At 42.5% G+C, this 20,567-nt stretch overlaps 1 protein-coding gene across 1 annotated transcript in view; it reads left to right on the top strand.

The window, feature by feature from the left end:
- The first annotated feature begins 2,925 nt into the window (after positions 1 to 2,925).
- Positions 2,926 to 20,567, top strand: part of Uba1 (ubiquitin-like activating enzyme 1) — a 472,916-nt gene continuing 455,274 nt past the window's right edge. Inside the window, 1 exon segment of the mRNA XM_068383250.1 lies at positions 2,926 to 3,176. Coding sequence (XP_068239351.1) covers positions 3,099 to 3,176 — 78 coding nt within the window. The 5' untranslated portion in view covers positions 2,926 to 3,098.

Raw genomic sequence — 20,567 nt, 5'->3', positions numbered from 1 at the left:
GTCGGGGTGCTTAACCCCCAGCTAGGTCTGTGACTTGGGAAGCACCAGATTTTGTTTTGGTAAAAGCGGGATATATATATATATATATATATATATATATATATATATATATATATATATATATATATATATATGCATATATATATATATATATATATATATATATATATATATATATATATATATATATATATATATATGCATATATATATATATATATATATATATATATATATATATATATATATATATATATATATATATATATATATATATATATATATATATATATATATATATATATATATATACTACCGTTGTACATTCGGTGACTTTCTCGACCCTATATTCTGCCGACATCAGCAGCAGCAAAGGGCCGCACTTCATACACTTTACAGTGTATAATATTCTTTCAATTCACTTCATTGAGTATCATAGCAGTCGGTGAAGACGATAGAAGTTACCAGTTAGTGAAATGGCAAAATTAAATGAAATATTAGTACTACTCCATTAAAATGGGGGCAGTTTTATTTTGGAGAACAAAAAAAGTGGGACAAACGTGAACAATGCGGGACATTTTTCTAACTTAAACAAAAAAAAAAAAAAAAAAAAAAAGCGGGACACTGGTCACATTAGGCCGCAAGCTAGGTCTGTGACCTGCACAGGCTTGTGACCTAGAAGGGTGGGTCCGGGGGTTTGCCATCCGGCTAGATCTGTGACCTGGATTAGGTGGTTGTGAGGCTTTTTACGAATCTCGAAGTGTTAAACAATCACGTTTTTTCCCTGTTATCGCCCACCCAAAGGCCCAAGTTCCCACCTGTCTGTCTAGAAAGAGGGGGGGGGGTTAGATAACTGGAGAATGTTTTATTTGCGGTAGAAATAAAGTCAAAGCTTTTATTAGGGGGAGACATGGTCTATTGGGGAAAAAAAATACTAGGTCTGCAATTCCCCCTGGGGAATAGGCCTAACAGCCCAGGATACAAATTCCCGGTGGGAAATTGGTTATAGGCTAATTTTCCCCGGGGGAGTTTCAGTCCTACATACGACACCTCATTAAAATGCGGCACCTTGGAAAATCCTGTCACATATTTGAAAGCTCTAGAACCTACTATAGACCTAGATATAATTTCTTAGCTCCATATCAGTCATTTGTGTTTGCAATGAAACAAATTAAGGCATGGAAATGTATATTTTAAGTCAGATGTATACAGTAAACTTCCCATGTATGGGGAAATTAAGTTTTGACTTATTTCCTTTCCTCACTGGGCTATTTTTCCCCGTTGTAGCCCTTGGGCTTATAGCCTCTTGCTTTTCCAACTAAGGTTGTAGCTTGACTAGTAATAATAATAATATTAATAATAATAACAAGAACAACAACAACAACACCACCACCACCATTAACAACAACAACAACAACAATAATAATAATAATAATAATAATAATAATAATAATAATAATAATAATAATAATAATAATAATAATAATAATAATAATGGGTAAACGTCTGGAACCTTTGTTGCAAAGGGAAAACATAATGAGTCTAAGTCTATAAATATCCCTTCATTGTAATCTATCTCTATTAATTTTTACTTATAATCTTTTCTTATCTACTTACCATGTGTAAATACTTTACCATGCTTACATATAGCAGTCTGGAAAAGTTAATATTCATTTTACTAGCATATAAATCGCTTGCAATGATCTTTCAGCTTTAAATCAATCAATCTCTCTCTCTCTCTCTCTCTCTCTCTCTCTCTCTCTCTCTCTCTCTCTCTCTCTCTCTCTCTCTCTCTCTCTCTCTCTCTCTCTCTCTCTCTCTCATGTTCTTTGGGAAACAACCATATAACTTTTCTCTTAGTTTATCAGTAAATGCTAAAATTAACAATAGTTTCACTGCAATGTTGTTTGCAAGTTTTTTATTATGAAAATTTATGGATGCTTTGTTCGAGCTGTCTCGAAGCAGCTAAAGTGTTTCAACGTAACCAGTTTGAGGCAGCCATGTGATTTGATTTCTCGAAGTTTATCAGTAAATGACAAAACAAATTCTAGCTTAACTGTAAAATTGTTTGCAAGTTTTTTTCTTTATTTTTTCTTTTGAAATTTCTGTAAAATTATTTGCAATTTTTTTTCTTTATTTTTTTATTATGAAAATTTATGGATGCTTTGTTCGAGCTGTCTCGAAGCATCTAAAGTGTTTCAATGTAACCAGTTTGAGGCAGCCATATGATTTGGCTTCTCGAAGTTTATCAATAAATGACAAAACAAAATCTAGCCTAACTGTAAAATTGTTTGCAATTTATTTTTCTTTATTTTTTTCTTTTGAAATTTCTGTAAAATTGTTTGCAAGTGATTTTCTTTATTTTTTTATTATGAAAATTAATGGATGCTTTGTTCGAGCCGTCTCGAAGCAGCGGCTAGTGTTTCAATGTAACCAGTTTGAGGCAGCCAAATGATTTGGCTTCTCGAAGTTTATCAATAAATGACAACACAAATTTTAGCCTAACTGTAAAATTGTTTGCAATTTTTTTTTCCTTTATTTTTTCTTTTGAAATTTATGAATGCTCAGTCCGAGCCGTCTCGAAGCAGCTAAAGTATTTCAATGTGACCAGTTTGAAGCATCAAAGCTTTGAAGTCTCGATACGTTCGAAGCATCATTGTCAGGGTTGCCATTCGTACGATAATTATCGTACGTGTACGATTATTTTGGGTCAGGTACGATGTACGATACATACCTAAAGTATAAACAATGTAGGTGTGTGTGGGTTTAATTAAACAATTATACTAAAATCTTTTGAAATAAGTCAATCTTGTAACACCCTAATAATTATATTGAAACTGTGTACGATAATTTTGGTTGAAAAAACGACAATTTTAAGGCTCATGTACGATAATTCAGTCGAAATAATCTGGCAACCCTGTCATTGTTCATGTTCATTGGCCAATGTCTTGTTGCCGTGCACAATAGAGAACGCGTGTGTGCTGCTTATTGCATTTTTTAATTCCCAGAACACCCGATCTCTCTTTAAAGAGTTCAGAAGGACATTCAGCGATTCGGGACGTTGTGAAAAATATATGTTAGAGTGAAATTGCTGTATAAATGTCCGAACTGCAGGCTGAGAATTCACAGCCTCCTTGTAAACGTCCCCGCCTAGAACCTGCTGTCAACGGCAATACGGTAAGAAAATGCTTTTTAATATAATTTTGTACGCCACTTTCTGATGCTAATGATGCTATAGGACGCCCTCATTATCTTGGCAAAGAGTTACTTATACCATACGCCAATTGCTTGGTGCTTTGGTGTGTGGGTGGCAAAAGCGACTTGCGAAGACACGCTGTCCAAACCCGGTCCCGAAAATAAATCTTTTTGGTTAAATAAATAATGGCTGGACAACATGGATAAACAAATAGATATCCCTTGTATTCATGGTCAGAAATGGATAAAACACAAGATAGAGAACAAATAATACCCAAATCATACGTGGTTCTGTATTTGGCTGTTTGGCTAGAAATTAAAGTGAATTATTTACCAAAAGTCGTTTTATAAATCACAAGTTTTTGTAATACAGTAATATTAAACCAAAACGTTCGTCTCACGTTGAATAACATGCATCAGTATATTAGATTTTGTAATATTAGGTATGGTATTTAACAGCATTATGTGTATCCAAACGGTTTGGATACACATAATGCTGTTAGGGTTTATTATTTTCATAGGCTATATAGCCTTTCAACAACTTACTGTGACTCATTGCCTCTCGAAATAAACTCCTACGGTAAGATGTAAGGAAAGTTACCAAGCATTAATATTTAGGATAGGTTTTTTTACAGTTTTTGTTAAATACCATACCTAATATTACAAAATCTAATATACTGATGCATGTTATTCAACGTGAGACGAACGTTTTGGTTTTATGTTACTGTATTACAAAAACTTTTGATTTATAAAACGACTTTTGGTAATTATTTAACTTTAATTGAATTCTAGCCAAACAGCCAAATACAGAACCACGTATGATTTGGGTATTATTTGTTCTCTAGTGTTTTATCCATTTCTGACCATGAATATTAGGGATATCTATTTGTTTATCCATGTTGTCCAGCCATTATTGTTGCTGCAAATAATGGTTGGAAGTAGATATCCAAGTTGGAAGAAAATAGGTATATATATGATACTTTCATTTTTAGCCAACTACATGACCATATATTTCTCGTACTTGCTATCTTGTGTTGTATCCATTTCTGGCCTTGATTATTGGGGCAAACCCTCCATTTATGAGTTTTTGAATCCCCTTGTATAAAGACAATTATGGGGGACACCAATGGGAAACCGGGGTTATTTTGGGTGAGTGAATTGCAGCAGTGATAATGGTAGGAGTGTAAATAAGCACAAGATAACCAGTTGGGAAAATATATGGTTCACATAATTGACTGAAAACAGGCCAAAACTTACTTATGTAATACTTTTGAGATTTGTAAAATCTCAAAATAAAATCTCTCAGCGACGAAAGAAGAAAAATAGTGGAATTGCAACAGCCGTATGAAGAAGAAAAGAAGAAGATAATAGGAAACGTGCTGTTCAAGAAAGAAGGAATAGAGAAAAGAAAAGAATATATCTATCAAATGTGGAAAAAAAGAGAGAAGAAAATGAAAGAATTAGAATAAAGAAGAAACCAAAGGAGGTGCCGATGGAAAGGCAAATCCCTCCGCCCAACAACAAGAACAAGAACAGAACCTAACAAACCCACCTAACCTAACCTAGTAGTTCCCAAGTCACAACTCCTAGCCAGGGGGGAAGCCCCCCAGAGTCCCCTTCCCAGGTCACAACCACTAGCTGGACCCCCTTTCCCAAGTCACAAACTAAAAGAAAATCACAACTAAATCCTTACATTATGATAAAGTAAATCACAAATATTTCACTACCGTGTGATTGACACCTATGTTTTTTCTTTTTTTTTTTTTTCCTTTGATAATTTTTACAGAGGTTTTGACGTAGAAAATGTGCTGGTCTTCCCTAAAAATCAAGTTAGAATCGGACCTTTGAGGGAAAGCACTAAGAGCTTTTAAAAAATGTGCATCCTTGATATACAGATATTTTATAATTTCCCATGAGTAACAATAGCTATACAGTGAATGGAGAGCATTTTCGTTATATTCAATTGCCGGCATAAATAAAATTACACAAAGTTTTAATATAAAGTTATAATGGTGAGTTTGAAACTAATGGGGATGGTGGAAAAAAAATGACTTGTAGAACAACATTTGGGAATGTATGAAGAACTACTTGTAAGCTTTTAATTGGTTTAAAAAAAAAACACCTGATGGATATGACATTGTAAATGCACAGAAAGCTCCCCCAACCTATCGGAACCAAGCATGCGCAACAAGTCCCCTTCAGTTGCTCAGATGTAAACAAGGGACTTAGAGTGAAAAAACTTACTTCACATTTTAATCGACCGATACATAAGTTATTATCCCCCAACTCCTATTACAGGTAAACATATTGAGAAAAGTACCAAACTAGCCAGCACTAGTCCACTTCTTATAGCAAATTCCAGTTTTGCTAGTACAGTACTTAAAGTATCACATATTTGCCTAAAAATATAGGGTTTATGCAAGTGGCAGGAAATTAAAGTATCATAGTTACTAATAGTGCATATTATATCCCTCAAATGGTATTTGCTCTGCCGTGGCTTGCTTTGCATCCAAATAAACAATACCCCATTGCTCCTCTGTTCTGTCAAGTGGTGCATGTATGTGTGCACAGATTTTTCGAACTTTGTGTCCGGGAGGGCTCTTAGATGATCAATTATAGCCCCAAGCTACATGGATGTGCTGCACACACCATCCGCTTGGGCCACTATTAAAGTATTGCGATCACCTGTAACTCATATCTTGTCCCTTAAATGGTCTTTGCTTGCTCCTCTGTTCTGGCGAGAGGTACATGGATGTGCTGTTCCTGCCAAAAATGTGAGCCATTAATTCATTGATATATTTTACTTTCATTTGAGCATCAACAACTATATACTGAACGGTGTGTGTTAGACATAAACAGTTAGCATAGTAGATGAAATTGCACTAAATTTCTAAACAATAACCTCCCTCTTGGAGATGTATGCTTGTGACGAGTCATGTTGGAACTGAAGTGGAGTGGTGAAATTATTTGTTGTTGTTTAACAACATTAGGAACTTGTGCATGAATAGATTGAAGCTCTTTATTGCTTCAAAAACCCAGCTAATGCTAGTCTTATAAAAAACCATTAATATATGATACATTAATTTATAGTAAAACTGTAATTCGCTGTTAAGAGATGGATGGGTGCTGGCTACTTTGGCATTTTTCTCTTAATGATTAACGGGACTGTGATGTAATAATTTGCTTATCAATTAATTTGAATATCAACACTCGAAGTTTAAGTCCTTTGTTTACCTGTGGGAGACTGATAGGAAGTTATTGCGAATACGTTGGTTGCAATCGCTTTGGGGAGCTTTCTGTGTTCCTGGAATAATGTATTCATCATCTGTTTTTTAACCAATTAAGAGTATCCGAAAATGTATGCACAAGTTCCCAGATATTGTTCTACATCAATATTTTTCACCCATTTTCCAGCTTGACAACCATCACAAAATGATGTATCTTAAATGGGGGAAGTATTGTACAATAATTTACAAAATTTAGTGTAATTTCATCTATTTTGGTAATTAATTATATTGAAAACTCATTCCATTCATTACAATATATAACTATTGTTTCTCATCTGAAAGTCAAAAGTATCCTAGAAATAATAACTCACGTGATTGGCATAAGCAGCACATCCCTGTACCACTTGCCAGAACAGGGAAGCAGTGAAATTGTTTATTTGCAAGCGTAGCGAGACAAAGCTGAGCAAAAACCATGAGAGACATGGTGTGAATCATAGATAATCCTGGTACTTTAATTTCCAACCACTTACATTGAATCATATATTTTTCCAGTTACATTAAATCATATTTTTAAATATTAAACTTAGCCGGTGAATATATAATAGCTGACGTCTCCGACGGCTCGACAGATTCCCAAAAACTCGCGAGCGATCGTCGTGAAGGTTGCGGGTGTGACCACCAGCGCCGACTATCGGCCAGATACCGCATATACTTGTCAACATCTCCAGTTCTTCTCTGTCGGTCTTGTCGACAAGTTGGTTCCACTCGCTTTATGACCTCGAGTTTTCTACCGAATTGGTGAAGTACTTGGTTTTGGTTTTATTGCTTTCGCCGTGTTGGATTATTCGATTCTATCTTCAAAAGAAATGCTTTTGAAAGGAGAGGAAGAGTGTTTTGCCCTTGCTTTTTTTTTTTTTATCTCTGGTTTTTCCATAGAGAAAAGATGGCCGACCCTTCCCTCAGTGTACGGAAGTGTGTTTAAGGCTTTTAGTAATTATTTTAACACTTTATAAATTATTGTTCATATTTATAGATTTTCCTCTATATATTTTATATCTCACCCGCCTTTGTTAGGCCTCTTCGATTAGCTTTCCATTTAACATCAAGATAAATTTTATGTTTTGTTTATATGCGGCCTTTACCTATTCCTTGTAGGCGGTCCTAACTTGGAAAACGAAGTTAAACAACGTTGAGCCCATTCAACTTTTATTTTTGTTAAGTTTAAATCAATTGCTCTGTAAGAGTTATGAAATGAATATTTTTTAGAAAATATTTTAAGAAATATATTCTTTGAATAGTCTTCGTGCTGTTTTTTCAAAGATGAACTAACGTTTGGTTTATTTATGCTACGCAGTTGCGCTCTATCGTTATGATAGAGAAAGAGAGAATCACGGTTTCACTTTGCAGAAAGAGTAAATCGATTTTGACGTTTTGTTCATTCTTCTTTCAAACAGAAGTGTTTTAGATACTAATTTAAAGGAACTTGTTAATTTTCAATTTCTTATTCCTTTCAGTTTTTTCCTTTGGTCAAATAACCTGTTTATTGACGAAGGGTGAGTGGGCCATTCTCTTGTGTGTGACAAGAGAGAGAGAGAAAGAGAGAACGATCCGATCTTTATTCTCGTCTCAAGTCTCTGTACAAGGAGTTTGGGAGCGAGTAACGTTGTTCTCGATTCAGTTTTTTACTCTCGTCCCAAGTCTCCGTACGGGGAGAGAGGATAAAACGTTTTAGTTTTTATTCTCGTCCCAAGGCACTGTACGGTGAGAGATTGAAAACGTAGTCCTTAGTGAACTAGTGTTTAGTCTCCTCCCCAGTCACTGATCTTTTTAACTTTATATATTTCCGTTTTATTCGATATATATGTATATGCTTTTGCATGTATGTTTCATTTTGTACTAATGTGCTTACATTATACGACTCATTTTGCAATTCTAACCTTTTGATGTAAGGGAGAATTGCGTGCTTCAGGTAGAAATCAGTTTTATTCATGCCTAATGTGAAATTATTGAAAAATACGATATCAGTGAAGTAAGTGCAAAAAACATGTTCTGTGTTGCGACCGAGGGTTCGTCTGTTCGTGCTTGTCGCTCCCCTAGTCCGAGACCTCTTTCAGGCTCCCCTGCACCAGGGAGAAGTAATGTCGTAGGACTTAAGGGGACGAGAGGCTTTAACCAACGTACAGACGTTCCCTCTTTGGTATCGGACATTTCTCGTCAAGATCGCCCTTACCATAAGACGGGTGAGACTGTGTTCTCCTCGTCATCCGAAGACTTTTCGCAAAAGAAACCTTGGCGCAAGGTTTCTAGACCCTTGAAGCAAAAATCAGTCCCCTCAGGACAGGTCCAGCGTCCTGGCTGTAGCCATTGGGACAGCTCTGACCCTTTGCAGTCGTCGGAAGACTTCGCCTATTAAACGCAAGCGTAACTCGGGGTCCGAGGGTCGCGGTAAAGGCAATGTTTTGCCAACACAGACGTTACCGTTGTCTCGGCCCGTTCCGACTCCCGTTGATCCTAAATGGGTTGTCCTGCGGGACATGCAGACTAAGCTTGCCTCCCTTATGGAGGAGTATGACGTTGAGCAGGTTCACGATGATCCTTCGCTTTCGAGTCACCGTTACGCTGAACGAGACTCTGGCCGTCAGCCGCCCAAACGAGTATTTACTCGTCCGTTTGACGTTAGTGCTGATGTTTTCTTGTACTTTGAAACGTGATGTCAGTAGTTTTTCACGTCAGTCACGTGATATGGATCCTCCCTTGCTGCAGTCTCGTGTTGACTTTCAGCCGCTGCCGCAGTCTCGTGTTGACGTTCAGCCGCTGCCGCAGTCTCGTGTTGACGTTCAGCCGCTGCCGCAGTCTCTTGTTGACGTTCAGCCGCTGCCGCCGCAGCCCCGACCTGACGTTCGCCGACCGGCTCCGTTGCCTCGACGTGACGTTGAGCGTCGATCACCGCAGTCGGAGGTTGTTTTGCCTGCTTTGTCTATGCAGTCAAGGCAGTTCCGACGTGACGTCGAGCGTCAATCAACTTCAGTTGTTGTTGTTGGTCAGTCACAAGGATTTCAGTCCTTTCAGCAGCGGCGTGACGTCGCTTCCTCTACTGCTACTGCTGCTCTTTTGCTTGTTGACATTGCCTGTCAAGCGTTGCTACCGCGGCAGGTCTCTCCTTTTCATGAGACTCGGCAATTGTCGGACGAGGTTCTTTGGGGACTTTGTCAGACGGAGAGGAGCCTAAAGCTGCTCAGCCCTCTATGGACTTTAAAAAAATCATGCTGATTTTTAAGGATCATTTTCCGGACCATTTTGTAACTGCTGCTCCTCGTTCGCCTCCGTCAGAGTTTACGCTAGGCCTAGCTACTTCGAAGCCTTCGTTTACTAAGCTAGTGCTCTCTCGCTCTTCTAAGAGAGCTTTACGTTTGCTAGGCGACTGGCTTATCACCAGGAGGAGTTTGGGGAAGACAGCCTTTGCTTTCCCTCCTTTTAAACTGGCTTCTAGAGCGAGCGTCTGGTATGACACGGGAGAAGTTCTCGGCTTGGGAGTTCCTGCCTCTGCCCAGGGAGACTTCTCAAGCCTGGTAGACTCTCCCCGTCGCCTGGCCATGAGACGCTCCAAGATTTTATGGTCGGCTTCAGAGCTAGACCATCTCCTGTTAGGAGCTTTTTCGAGCGTTTGAAGTTTTTATTTGTTGGATTGGTCCCTGGGAGCCTTAAGTAAGAAGGTCTCTCCAGCTGTCAATGTATTGCTGTACAATTATGTCATGCATGAACAAGGCTATCAAGGATGGCTCCAATGATCTGATAGTCACGTTCACTGCAGGAACAAGGCTATCAGGGATGGCTCCAATGATCTGGCAGCCACGTTCACTGCAGGAGTACTTAAGATGTAAGTGCGCTCAATGTGTTCATTGTCAAGACAAACTTCACGATGAAGACTACCAAATCTGTCTTGGCAGCAGTAAAGGAAGGCGACTGGATGGTCGCTCTCGACCTTCAGGATGCATACTTCCACATCCCGATTCATCCAAACTTTCAACAACATCTGAGGTTTGTGGACGGGAAAGTAATGTACCAATTTCGAGCACTGTACTTCGGCCTCATTCCTGCTCCTCTTGTTTTTACAAGGCCCTTGCAAAATGTAGCAAGCTTTCTACATTTTTTGAGGATTCAGAGCCTCCCTTTATTTTTACGACTGGCTAATCAGGGCGTCGTCATTATATCGCTGTCTGGAGAGCCTCTAATGGACATTAGACCTAACCAAGGAGCTAGGTCTCATAGTGAACGTAGAGAAGTCGTAACTTACAGTACCCCATCCCAGACTATTCTTTATTTGGGAATGGAGATACAGTGTCTGATTTTTCGGGCCTTTTCGTCTCCCACAAGAATGGAACAAGGTCTGTTAAAAGTCCTTCACTTGCAAGAGAAAAATAGTTGCTCTGTAAGAGTTTGAACTAGCCTCGTGGGAACTCTTTCATCGCTGGAGTAGTTTATCTCTCTGGGGAGACTCAACCTATGCCCTCTCCAATTTCACCTAAACCATTGGAACAAGGAGAAGGGCTTAGAGAGTATCTCTTTCCCAATCTCCAACTCAGTCTAGACATGTCTGACTTGGTGGGACAGCAACATCAGACTTCGAGAAGGTCTTTCTCTTGCAATCAAGAACCCAAACCATGTGTTGTATTCAGATGCATCGGATTTGGGTTAGGGAGCTCCACTGGACAGTCTGGAATGCTCGGGTCTTTGGTCCACGGATCAGAAGGAACTCCATTTAAGGCAAGTAACATCCCTCCTTCGGCGAGATTTGTGCAAGGAAAAATGAATGTCTTGGCGGACTGCCTCAGCAGAAGAGGACAAGTCATCTCCATGGAGTGGACGTTGCACTAGACTGTGTGCGAGAAGCTATGGATGACATGGGGTCAACCCACCATAGATCTTTTTGCGACTTCACTGACAAAGAGGCTCTCGACTTGCTGCTTTCCAGTTCCGGATCCAGAGGCAGCCCACATAGACGCTTTCCTGCTGGACTGGTCTCACCTGGACGTTTATGCCTTTCCACCTTTCAAGATCCTAAACAAGGTGCTGCAGAAGTTCACCTCTCACGAAGGGACCAGGTTGATGTTGGTTGCTCCACACTGGCCCGCGAGAGAGTGGTTCACAGAGGTACTTCTATGGCTGGTAGACGTTCCAAGAAGTCTGCCGTTGCGGATGGGTCTCTTGCGACAGCCTCACATAAAGAGATTTCATCAAAGCCTCCCCACGCTTCGTCTAACTGCCTTCAGACTATCGAAAGACTCTCTTGAGCTCGAGGGTTTTCGAAGGAGGCAGCTAGAGCGATCGCGAGGGCTAGAAGATCCTCTACCATCAGGATCTATCAGTCGAAATGGGAGGTATTCAGAGACTGGTGAAAGTCCTCCTCTATTTCCTCTTCCAAGTGCCTCTGTAGCGCAGATTGCAGATTTTCTGCTTTATCTGAGAAACGGTCGCTCCCTCTCTGCATCCACCATTAAAGGCTACAGAAGCATGTTAGCTTCTGTTTTCAGGCATATGGGTTTGGATCTTTCTAATAACAAAGATCTCCAAGACCTGCTTAAGTCTTTCGAGACTTCCAAGGAACGTCATATTTCGACTCCTGCTTGGAACTTGGACGTGGTCCTATGGTTCCTTATGTCAAACAGGTTTGAACCATTAAATTCAGCCGCCCTGAAGGATCTTACCCTCAAGACACTTTTTTTTTGGTGTGCTTGGCTTCGGCTTAGGCTAAAGGGTTAGTGAGATACATGCTTTTAGCAAGAACATCGGCTTCTCCACTAATAAAGCAGTATGCGCTCTTCAACTTGGTTTTTTGGCCAAGAATGGACTTCCGTCTCGTCCTTGGCCTAAATCATTTGATATCCCCAGTCTTTCCGAGATTGTGGGGAATGAAGTTGAAAGAGTGCTGTGCCCCGTTAGAGCTCTTAAATTTTATTTATCCAGAGCTAAACCGCTGCGAGGTTGTTCAGAGGCTTTATGGTGCTCCGTTAAAAAGCCCTCTTTGCCCATGTCTAAGAATGTGTGGTCTTATTTTATTAGACTTTTGATGCGGGAGGCACACACTCATTTAAGTGAGAAGGATCGTAATTTACTTAAAGTCAAGGCTCATGAAGTCAGAGCGATAGCAACTTCAGTAGCGTTTAAGCAAAATAGATCCATTAAAAGTATTATGGACGCGACCTTTTGGAGAGACAAGTCGGTATTCGCTTCATATTACTTGAAAGATTTCCAGACTCTTTATGAGGACTGCCACACACTGGGACCATTCGTAGCAGCGAGTGCAGTAGTGGGTGAAGGCTCTACCACTACATTCCCTTAATCCCAATATCCTTTTAATCTTCTCTTGAAATTTTTATTCTTATTTTGGGTTGTACGGGAGACTAAGAAGTCTTTCGCAATCTTTTTGATTTGGCGGGTGGTCAAAATGTTGTTTCTTGAGAGTGCCCAGATTAAGGGTATTGATGAGGTCCTGTTATAGGGGTGTTCGCCCTGGATATAACAGCTCCTGGGAGTCTTTCAGCATCCTGAGAGGATGGCTGGGCTTCGTGAGGAAAGCAGACTAATGAGGCAGAGTAATATTCAGAGTCTGCTTCCTTACCAGGTACCTAGACTTAAGTCTGTTTTTTGAATAGTTGTCAAAAACTCTTGAGCATATACGCCTTTATTGTATTAATACTGGTCTCTACCCACCACCATGGGTGTGAATCAGCTATTATATATTCACCAGCTAAGTTTAATATTTAAAAATATTTTGATTATAAAATAAATTTTTGAATATACTTACCCGGTGAATATATAAATTAAAGGCCCTCCCTTCCTCCCCGATAGAGACCTAGGGGACTGAGAAGAACTATAGATGTTGACAAGTATATGCGGTATCTGGCCGATAGTCGGCGCTGGTGGTCACACCCGCAACCTTCACGGCGATCGCTCGCGAGTTTTTGGGAATCTGTCGAGACGTCAGCTATTATATATTCACCGGGTAAGTATATTCAAAAATTTATTTTATAATCAAAATATCATATTTTTCCCGTTGCGTTAAATCATATATTTTTCCAACTGGTCATTTTGTGTTAATTATGCGTTTGTAGCTGTTTTAATTGCAGCAAATTACTGTTTTTTAGTTTTCCCCCCTCTCAAAACCCCGGTTTCATGCGGTGAATCCCCATAATTGTTTTCATAAGAAGCTACTTTACCTAACACGCTTATATGGGTGGTTTGGCACACTATTCATTGTGGGAAATGGATAAAACACAAATTAACGAGTAGGAGAAATATATGGTTTGAGTTTTTGGCTAGAAATTAAAGTACAGTATAATATATTTACCCCAAAAAACAGAAGAGCTGCTAAAAGTGAATGCAAACAATGTATACATAGTAAACCACAATCAGTCCCCCAAAAGTAAATAATGGACATATGCACTGAAATGGTGTTTATATTTTAATCGAATGATTCATAAGTTGTAATGCTCCAGCTCCCATTAGTCATACAGAGGAAAAGGCCAAATAAATCAGCACTCATCCATCTTTTATAGCAAATTCCATTTTCAATATAAATTAAAGTATTGTTTGTTCCAACACGGAGTACTTACCTCGAACTACTTTCTTAGGAGTATCTGGGCTCTCCTCCCTAACTGACCAAGAATTTTGCGTAGTTCCCCCTCTCTCCGTTTCCTTGTGGGGGTGCTCCGCGGCAGATGGATATTCACCCCGAGGCGACCCGAGGGTGCGCTGCTAGGTCTGAGTCGTCAGTAAGCGTCTGGGCGCGGGGTAGATCTCATCTCGCCACTCTCACTTATCCCGTCCGATCCACCTTTGTGTTCCCCATCCTTTGTGCAACACGTGTTCCCTTTGTGTTCCTTATCCGTTCTTTGTGTTATTTGCGTGTTCCGGTTTTCCATTATGGAATCTCAGCGTCGTTGTCCTAGGCCCAAAGCTGGTAAGTCTTGCGGGGCGTGGCTGCCCAGGCCTGATGTCGACCCGCACACACTGTGCGCCTCGTGTAGAGGTAATAAGTGCTCCCCTGCCTCCACGTGTCATGGCCGAAGCTACAGTGGACCTTGTTTGCCACGAAAAAGAAGGTGCCCAAACGGTCTCCCAAGAAGGTGGACATCACCTCGCCATTGACATCGCCCTCAGCGCCTTCGGAGAGAGGTTCTCCTTCACCTTCCCCTACCCAGAGTAGGGGACGAGGTAAGTCCGTTGCAGGGAAACGGCCCATTGCCGTTCCGCGTGAGTCTGATATTGGGGATTCTGTCTGTGTGGGGCCTATGCAGACGAATGGGGGGTCTGCCAGTGTGGTGGAAGTGTGTGCCGTGGACGAGGTCCTGGTGCCCGCAGGACCCGTCTCCAGTGAAGACCCGTTGTGGGGGAGTCCTGAAACAGCTCCTACCCCCCCCCCCATATCGTGGCAGTGCTTTACAGGTACAGCGGGTTCCGGTGGCGCCCATGACGTGCTCGTCGGACCCCGACTCCATTGTTTGGACGGCGCCAAGGATGCCCTTCAGGTCCCCCATGCGACAAGAAGAGGAGTTTGAGGGCTGGTTTGCCTCTCGGGGCGCACTTCGCACGCCCCCGGCGCCCTCAGCAATGCTTCCGTCTGACTTTATGCAGCCCGTTACCACTGTAATTAGACCACGGGCCCCGAGAATGGTAGTGGAAGGTACGGAGGACTCCGACAGCTCCTCCTCCTCTTCATCCTCCTCGGACAGTTCCTCATCCTCGTCGGAGGACTCCAGCGACCGGGAGACTAGAAAGAAGAGGAGGAGATCCAGGAGAAGGAAGGCGAGCTCTTACGCAGGCCCTGCAAGGAAGAAGGCGAAGACCACGAGAAGAAGGAGCAAGAAGAAGACTTCTTTCAGGAGGAAGTTTATCAAAGTGGATTTTCCCCCTTGCGGGTCGAGCAGGGCGGCTGCCGCTCTAGATCTCAAGGATGCCTATTTTCAAATCCCCGTACACCCCTCCAGCAGGAAGTTCCTCAGAGTAAAGTGGGGATCCCAATCCCTTCAGTTCAAGACCCTCTGCTTCGGCCTGTCAATGGCACCTCAGGTGTTCACGAGGGTGTTCACTCTGGTATCAGTCTGGGCACACAAGGAGGGCATCAGGCTGATCAGATACCTTGACGACGGGTTGCTGCTTTCAGCCTCAGAGGCAGACTTGAAGGAGCAGGGGGCGAAACTTGTACAGTTCCGCAGGGATCTAGGGATCACCATCAACTTGGAAAAGTCCCAGTTAGTCCCCACCACCAGGATGACGTACCTAGGGATGGTCCTGGACTCCAAGTTAGCGAAGGCATTTCCCTCCCAGGAGAGGCTTAACAACCTGGACCAAGTTATTCGCCCATTTCTAGCAGACACTCCAATGAGAGCCAAGGATTGGCAGAGACTCGTGGGACACCTGGTCTCGGAGAAATTGGTCCCTCAAGGGAGGCTCAAGCTGAGGCCAGTCCAGTGGAATCTGAAGAACCTCTGGTCTCCAGGGGACTCCCCGCAGAACGTAGTCAGGATGACCCCGGCCTCGAGAAACATGCTCCTCTGGTGGTCCGACAGGAAGAACACACTGAAAGGGATACCGTTCACGCCTGCTCCTGTGGAGATGCTGCTCTTCACGGACGCATGAAAGGAGGGGTGGGGAGCCCATCTACTCGTGGAAACGGCAGAGGGAAAGTGGTCCCTAGAGGAAAAGACCCTGCATATAAACCTGCTCGAGCTTGTGGCAGTGCAAAAGTCCCTCGCGACGTACGCCCATCTACTTCGAGGAAACTCAGTAGCCCTCATGTGCGACGATGCCACAGTAGTGGCATACATAAAGAAGCAGGGGGGCTTGAGATCAAGGGAACTGTGCGTCCTCACAACTCAAATCCTGGAATGGGCCGAAAAGAACCACATCATTCTTCCAGCCAGGTTCATTCCGGGAGAGAGAAACGTACTGGCCGACAGCCTTAGCAGGACAGGGCAAGTAGTAGGGTCGGAATGGTCTCTACATCCGCAAGTGGCACAGAAAGTTCTCCAGTTGTGGGGCTCACCGGTAATAGACCTGTTTGCCACGAGGCTTAATGCTCAGTTACCCGTATTCTGTTCTCTGGTGCCAGACCGGACAGCAGCGTTCGAGGACGCCTTCCAGCACTCGTGGGACAGTCTCGACGTGTACGCTTTCCTTCCCTTTGGGATCCTCAGGCAGGTATTCAACAGACTTGGGCAATCAAGGGCTACAAAGATTACTTTGGTAGCGCCCTGTTGTCCGGAGAGGGAATGGTTCGCGGATCTGTAGGACCTGGCCACACTCCTTCCATGGCCCCTTCCAGTAAGAGAAGATCTGTTACGTCAACCAGTCTTCCGAAGGCTGCACAAAAACCCCCAGTGCCTGAGGCTACACGCGTGGAGGTTATCATGCGCCTGCTAAGGAAAGAAGGGTTCTCAGAGAAGACAGCTCCCAGAATGTCGGGGTAACTCCGAAAGTCCTCGTGCGAAGTGTACCAGGCCAAGTGGGCCACGTTCGTGAAGTGGTGTGCCACACAGAACCTGAGACCCTTAGATGCATCAGTCCACAGAATTGCAGTCTTCCTGGTTCACTTGTGGGACGACCTGGGAGTGTCCATTCCAGCCATCAAAGGAGTCCGTGCGGCACTGGGGCAAGTTTTTCAACTCGGAGGCATCAACCTGGGGGCATCTCGCCATATCTCCATGTTCATCAGGAGTTTCGAGCAGTCTTGTTCTCCACGCGCCTCTAGAGTTCCGCAGTGGGACGTGGCCAAGGTTCTCAAGGCTCTTTCGAGGCCTCCCTTTGAACCCCTTAAGGACATTCTAGATAAATACCTCACCCTCAAGGCAGTGTTCTTACTAGCTCTGGCCTCAGCCAAGCAGGTGAGTGAGCTCTATGGCTTGTCCTTCGAGGTCTCGCACTCGAAAGGGTGGAAGGCACTGTCCATTAAGTTCCTACCAGAGTTTGTGGCCAAGACCCAGAACCCAGCAGATGCGGATCCTAGGTTAGAAGAGTTCTCAATTCCAGCGATCCCTCACTCTGACAACCCGGAAGACTTGCTATTGTGCCCAGTGAAAACAGTCAGAAAATACCTCAGTAGGACAGCCAAACTCAGACCAGCCATCTAAAGTGTGTTTGTCTCTTCAGGCCCTGTCAAGAGGGCAGTGTCCAAGAACACCATCTCTTTCTGGCTTCGGCAAGTCATTAAGAGGGCTTACGACAGTGATGGATCTGCGGTTCCTGGGACCCCGCGACCCCATGATATGAAGGGCCATAGCACTTCCATAGCTTTTGATACCAACATGGCAGTGGGCCAAATCATGCAAGCAGGCACTTGGGCCAGACAATCCACCTTTACGGCCCACTACCTGAAAGACTGTTCAAGGAAATCCCTGGACGCCTTCTCCATTGGACCAGTAATTTCCGCCATGCAACAAGTTTAAAGGTTTAAGGCCCCTGGTAGCCCAGTAATCGCAAGCGACTCAAGTTTCCTCCTTACTCTCCCCTTTCCTTGCTACCCCCTTTTCCCCTTTCCTCTCCTCCTACCATGTGAGAGATGGATGCTGTGGAAACCCATATCCGGATTATACATAAAAGTGAGTTGTACTTAAGGTAGACTTTTGCGTGCTTTCCCCGACTCTCTACCTTTCCACTGGGTCGTCTAGACCTAGCCTCGTATCTAGGTCCCATGCCCCAGTATGTTAATGGTATAATCCGGCCTGTAAGCCACTCCCTCCTCCTAAAGTATAAGTCTCCTAAGAAAGTAGTTTGAGGTAAGTACTCCGTGTTGGAACAAATCACAAATTTTAAGCAATTTGCATTTTTCCTAACAGTGCTTACCTCGAACTACTTCGGGTTATTGCCCACCCATCCTTCCCCGAGTATCTTAAAGGAGTTCGAGTAGTACTTAAACATACGCTTACTGACGACTCAGACCTAGCAGCGTACCCTCGCGGGCTGACCCCGGGTCGCCTCGGGGCGAGTATCCATCCGGCCCGGAGTGCCCCGACAAGGTAACAGAGAGAGGGGGAACTACGGAAAATTCTTGGTCGGTTAGGGAGGAGATCCCAGATACTCCTAAGAAAGTAGTTCGAGGTAAGTACGGTTAGGAAAAATACAAATTACTTAAAGTTTGTGATATATTAAGCACAGTTTTGACCAATATCATTGAATATGTACATTAAAACTAGTTTGAACTCCATAACCTAAACTTGGCAGGTAATAATCTATGTGATAATTTAGATTTTTGTAATTGCTTCTTATTTTAATCGCTCGTTAATCCTTTTATTCACAGTTAACACCACATTTTGCAGTTAATATTTTATACAGTAATTCCTAGCAAATCTGGAATTCACCATGAGAAATATAAGTGCTGGCTAGTTTGGCATTTTTCTGTGTGACTTATGGAGACTTGGGCATGATAACTTATGTATTGATTGATTGAAATGTTGAAACCATTTCAGTATGTAAGTCCATTGTTTACTTTTGGGACACTGATAATGGGTTACTGCTTATGTGTTGTTAGCATTTGCTTTTGCCAGCTGTTCTGTATGTGTGATGTGATCATTACCTGGCACTTTAATTAAGAGCTTCAAAATATTTCTGCTCCCATTACTGGATGTTGTTGTACAGAAGCCTTTGTTTTCCACCACCTCTTCAGTTCCAGCATGACTACAGCCAGAAGACGACACCTCCCGGAGAGGAGTTAAGTTTATACAGAAATTTAGTGTAAATTCATATAATTTGGTAATTGAACATGTTGAAAATGCTGTCCATTCAGTATATGGCTATTGCTCCTCATTTATAAGAAAGAAGTATCCCCAAAATAATGACCCACATGGTTGGCTTGCATAGCTCATCCATGTACTGCTTGCCAGAACAAAAAAGCAGTGAGCTAGTGTTAATTGCGAGTGAAACAAAAACCATTTATTCCTATGCTGATACAAACTTCCAATTCATTTACATGGGTTACTCCTAGTCTCGTTTTCTCTATGACGAGGCAATCAAAGAAAAAGGGTTTGGTTGCATCTTTCTTATAAATGCTAAACAACAACTGCGCATGTATCATAGGACGCCTGCACATGACGCTAACCACTACACTCCTGATCGGGAAATTAAGAGGACGTACCCCACTTCCTCTGTCCAATCAGACATCGGCATTTGCCCTTGATACCATTATAGTGCTTGTGCTTTTTGTGTCTGTAAAATTCAATGTCACTTGCATTTCTCTCATTATTTGTGAGTCACAAGTGAGTACGTTATGGCTAGCAAGCTAAATACCGTATGCGTTCATTCCCTGGCTGTGATCGACATCCCTCTGATACTTTATTGAGCCAGGTTGAAGTTGATCAGCACCCTGTTTGCGCCTCTTGCCATAGCCAGAGGGGTTTAGTGGAATCACCGTGTACTGTAGGGAGTTACCATCCTCTCAGTGGGAGAGATAACATTCTCCTTTTGTCTTCTGCCAGCAATAACAAGAAATGAAAGTTTGTTTCTGTGATGAACGTCTATTTACATGGGGTAATTACTTCGGCGTAGCTGAAATGACGAGCCATAAGAATTTTAACGAGGGTTTACTACCCCTCCGCTAGTTAGCGGGGGGTAGGGAGGGGTAGCTTGCTACCCCTCCCCCCTCACACACACTTTACTTTTGGCTCGGATGGCGAGCGGATGTCTCTGCTCCCATCCTCGCTTGACGGCCATTAATGATTTGTCTTTTAACTTACTTTCTCTTATACTTAATATATTTAAACATTATTGATGTTTATATATATTCTTGTGTATAGAATATAGTAAGTTTCCTTTTCAGTGTTTGTGCGGTGTGTGTGTGTGTGTGTACGCCTTTGAGAGTGAAACGCCGGCTTAGCGCTAGGCCACCACGATTCACTTCTTGGTCACGGCCGTACACTCCTAGGCCACCACGGTTGCCTTCATGGAGAGTGGCCCCTCTCTCGAGATCGTTCGCCTCTTACTCCGTACTACGACTTCTACGATAGCCTTTCGGGCCGAGTTGCTATTTTGTTTTATTTATCTCAATTATTTTTATGAAATCTAATTGTATTTTTTACTTTTCAGCTCTGGGAACACTTCCCTTCGGGGGTCTGTGATTCTTGGGACATCCAAAATCAGTTACATAATTATAGTT

This window comes from Palaemon carinicauda, chromosome 11 (genome assembly GCF_036898095.1).
Source record: "Palaemon carinicauda isolate YSFRI2023 chromosome 11, ASM3689809v2, whole genome shotgun sequence".
Classification (NCBI taxonomy): domain Eukaryota; kingdom Metazoa; phylum Arthropoda; class Malacostraca; order Decapoda; family Palaemonidae; genus Palaemon; species Palaemon carinicauda.
The sequence above is the reverse complement of the archived record's forward strand: the minus strand, read 5'-3'. Positions and strand labels throughout refer to the sequence as shown.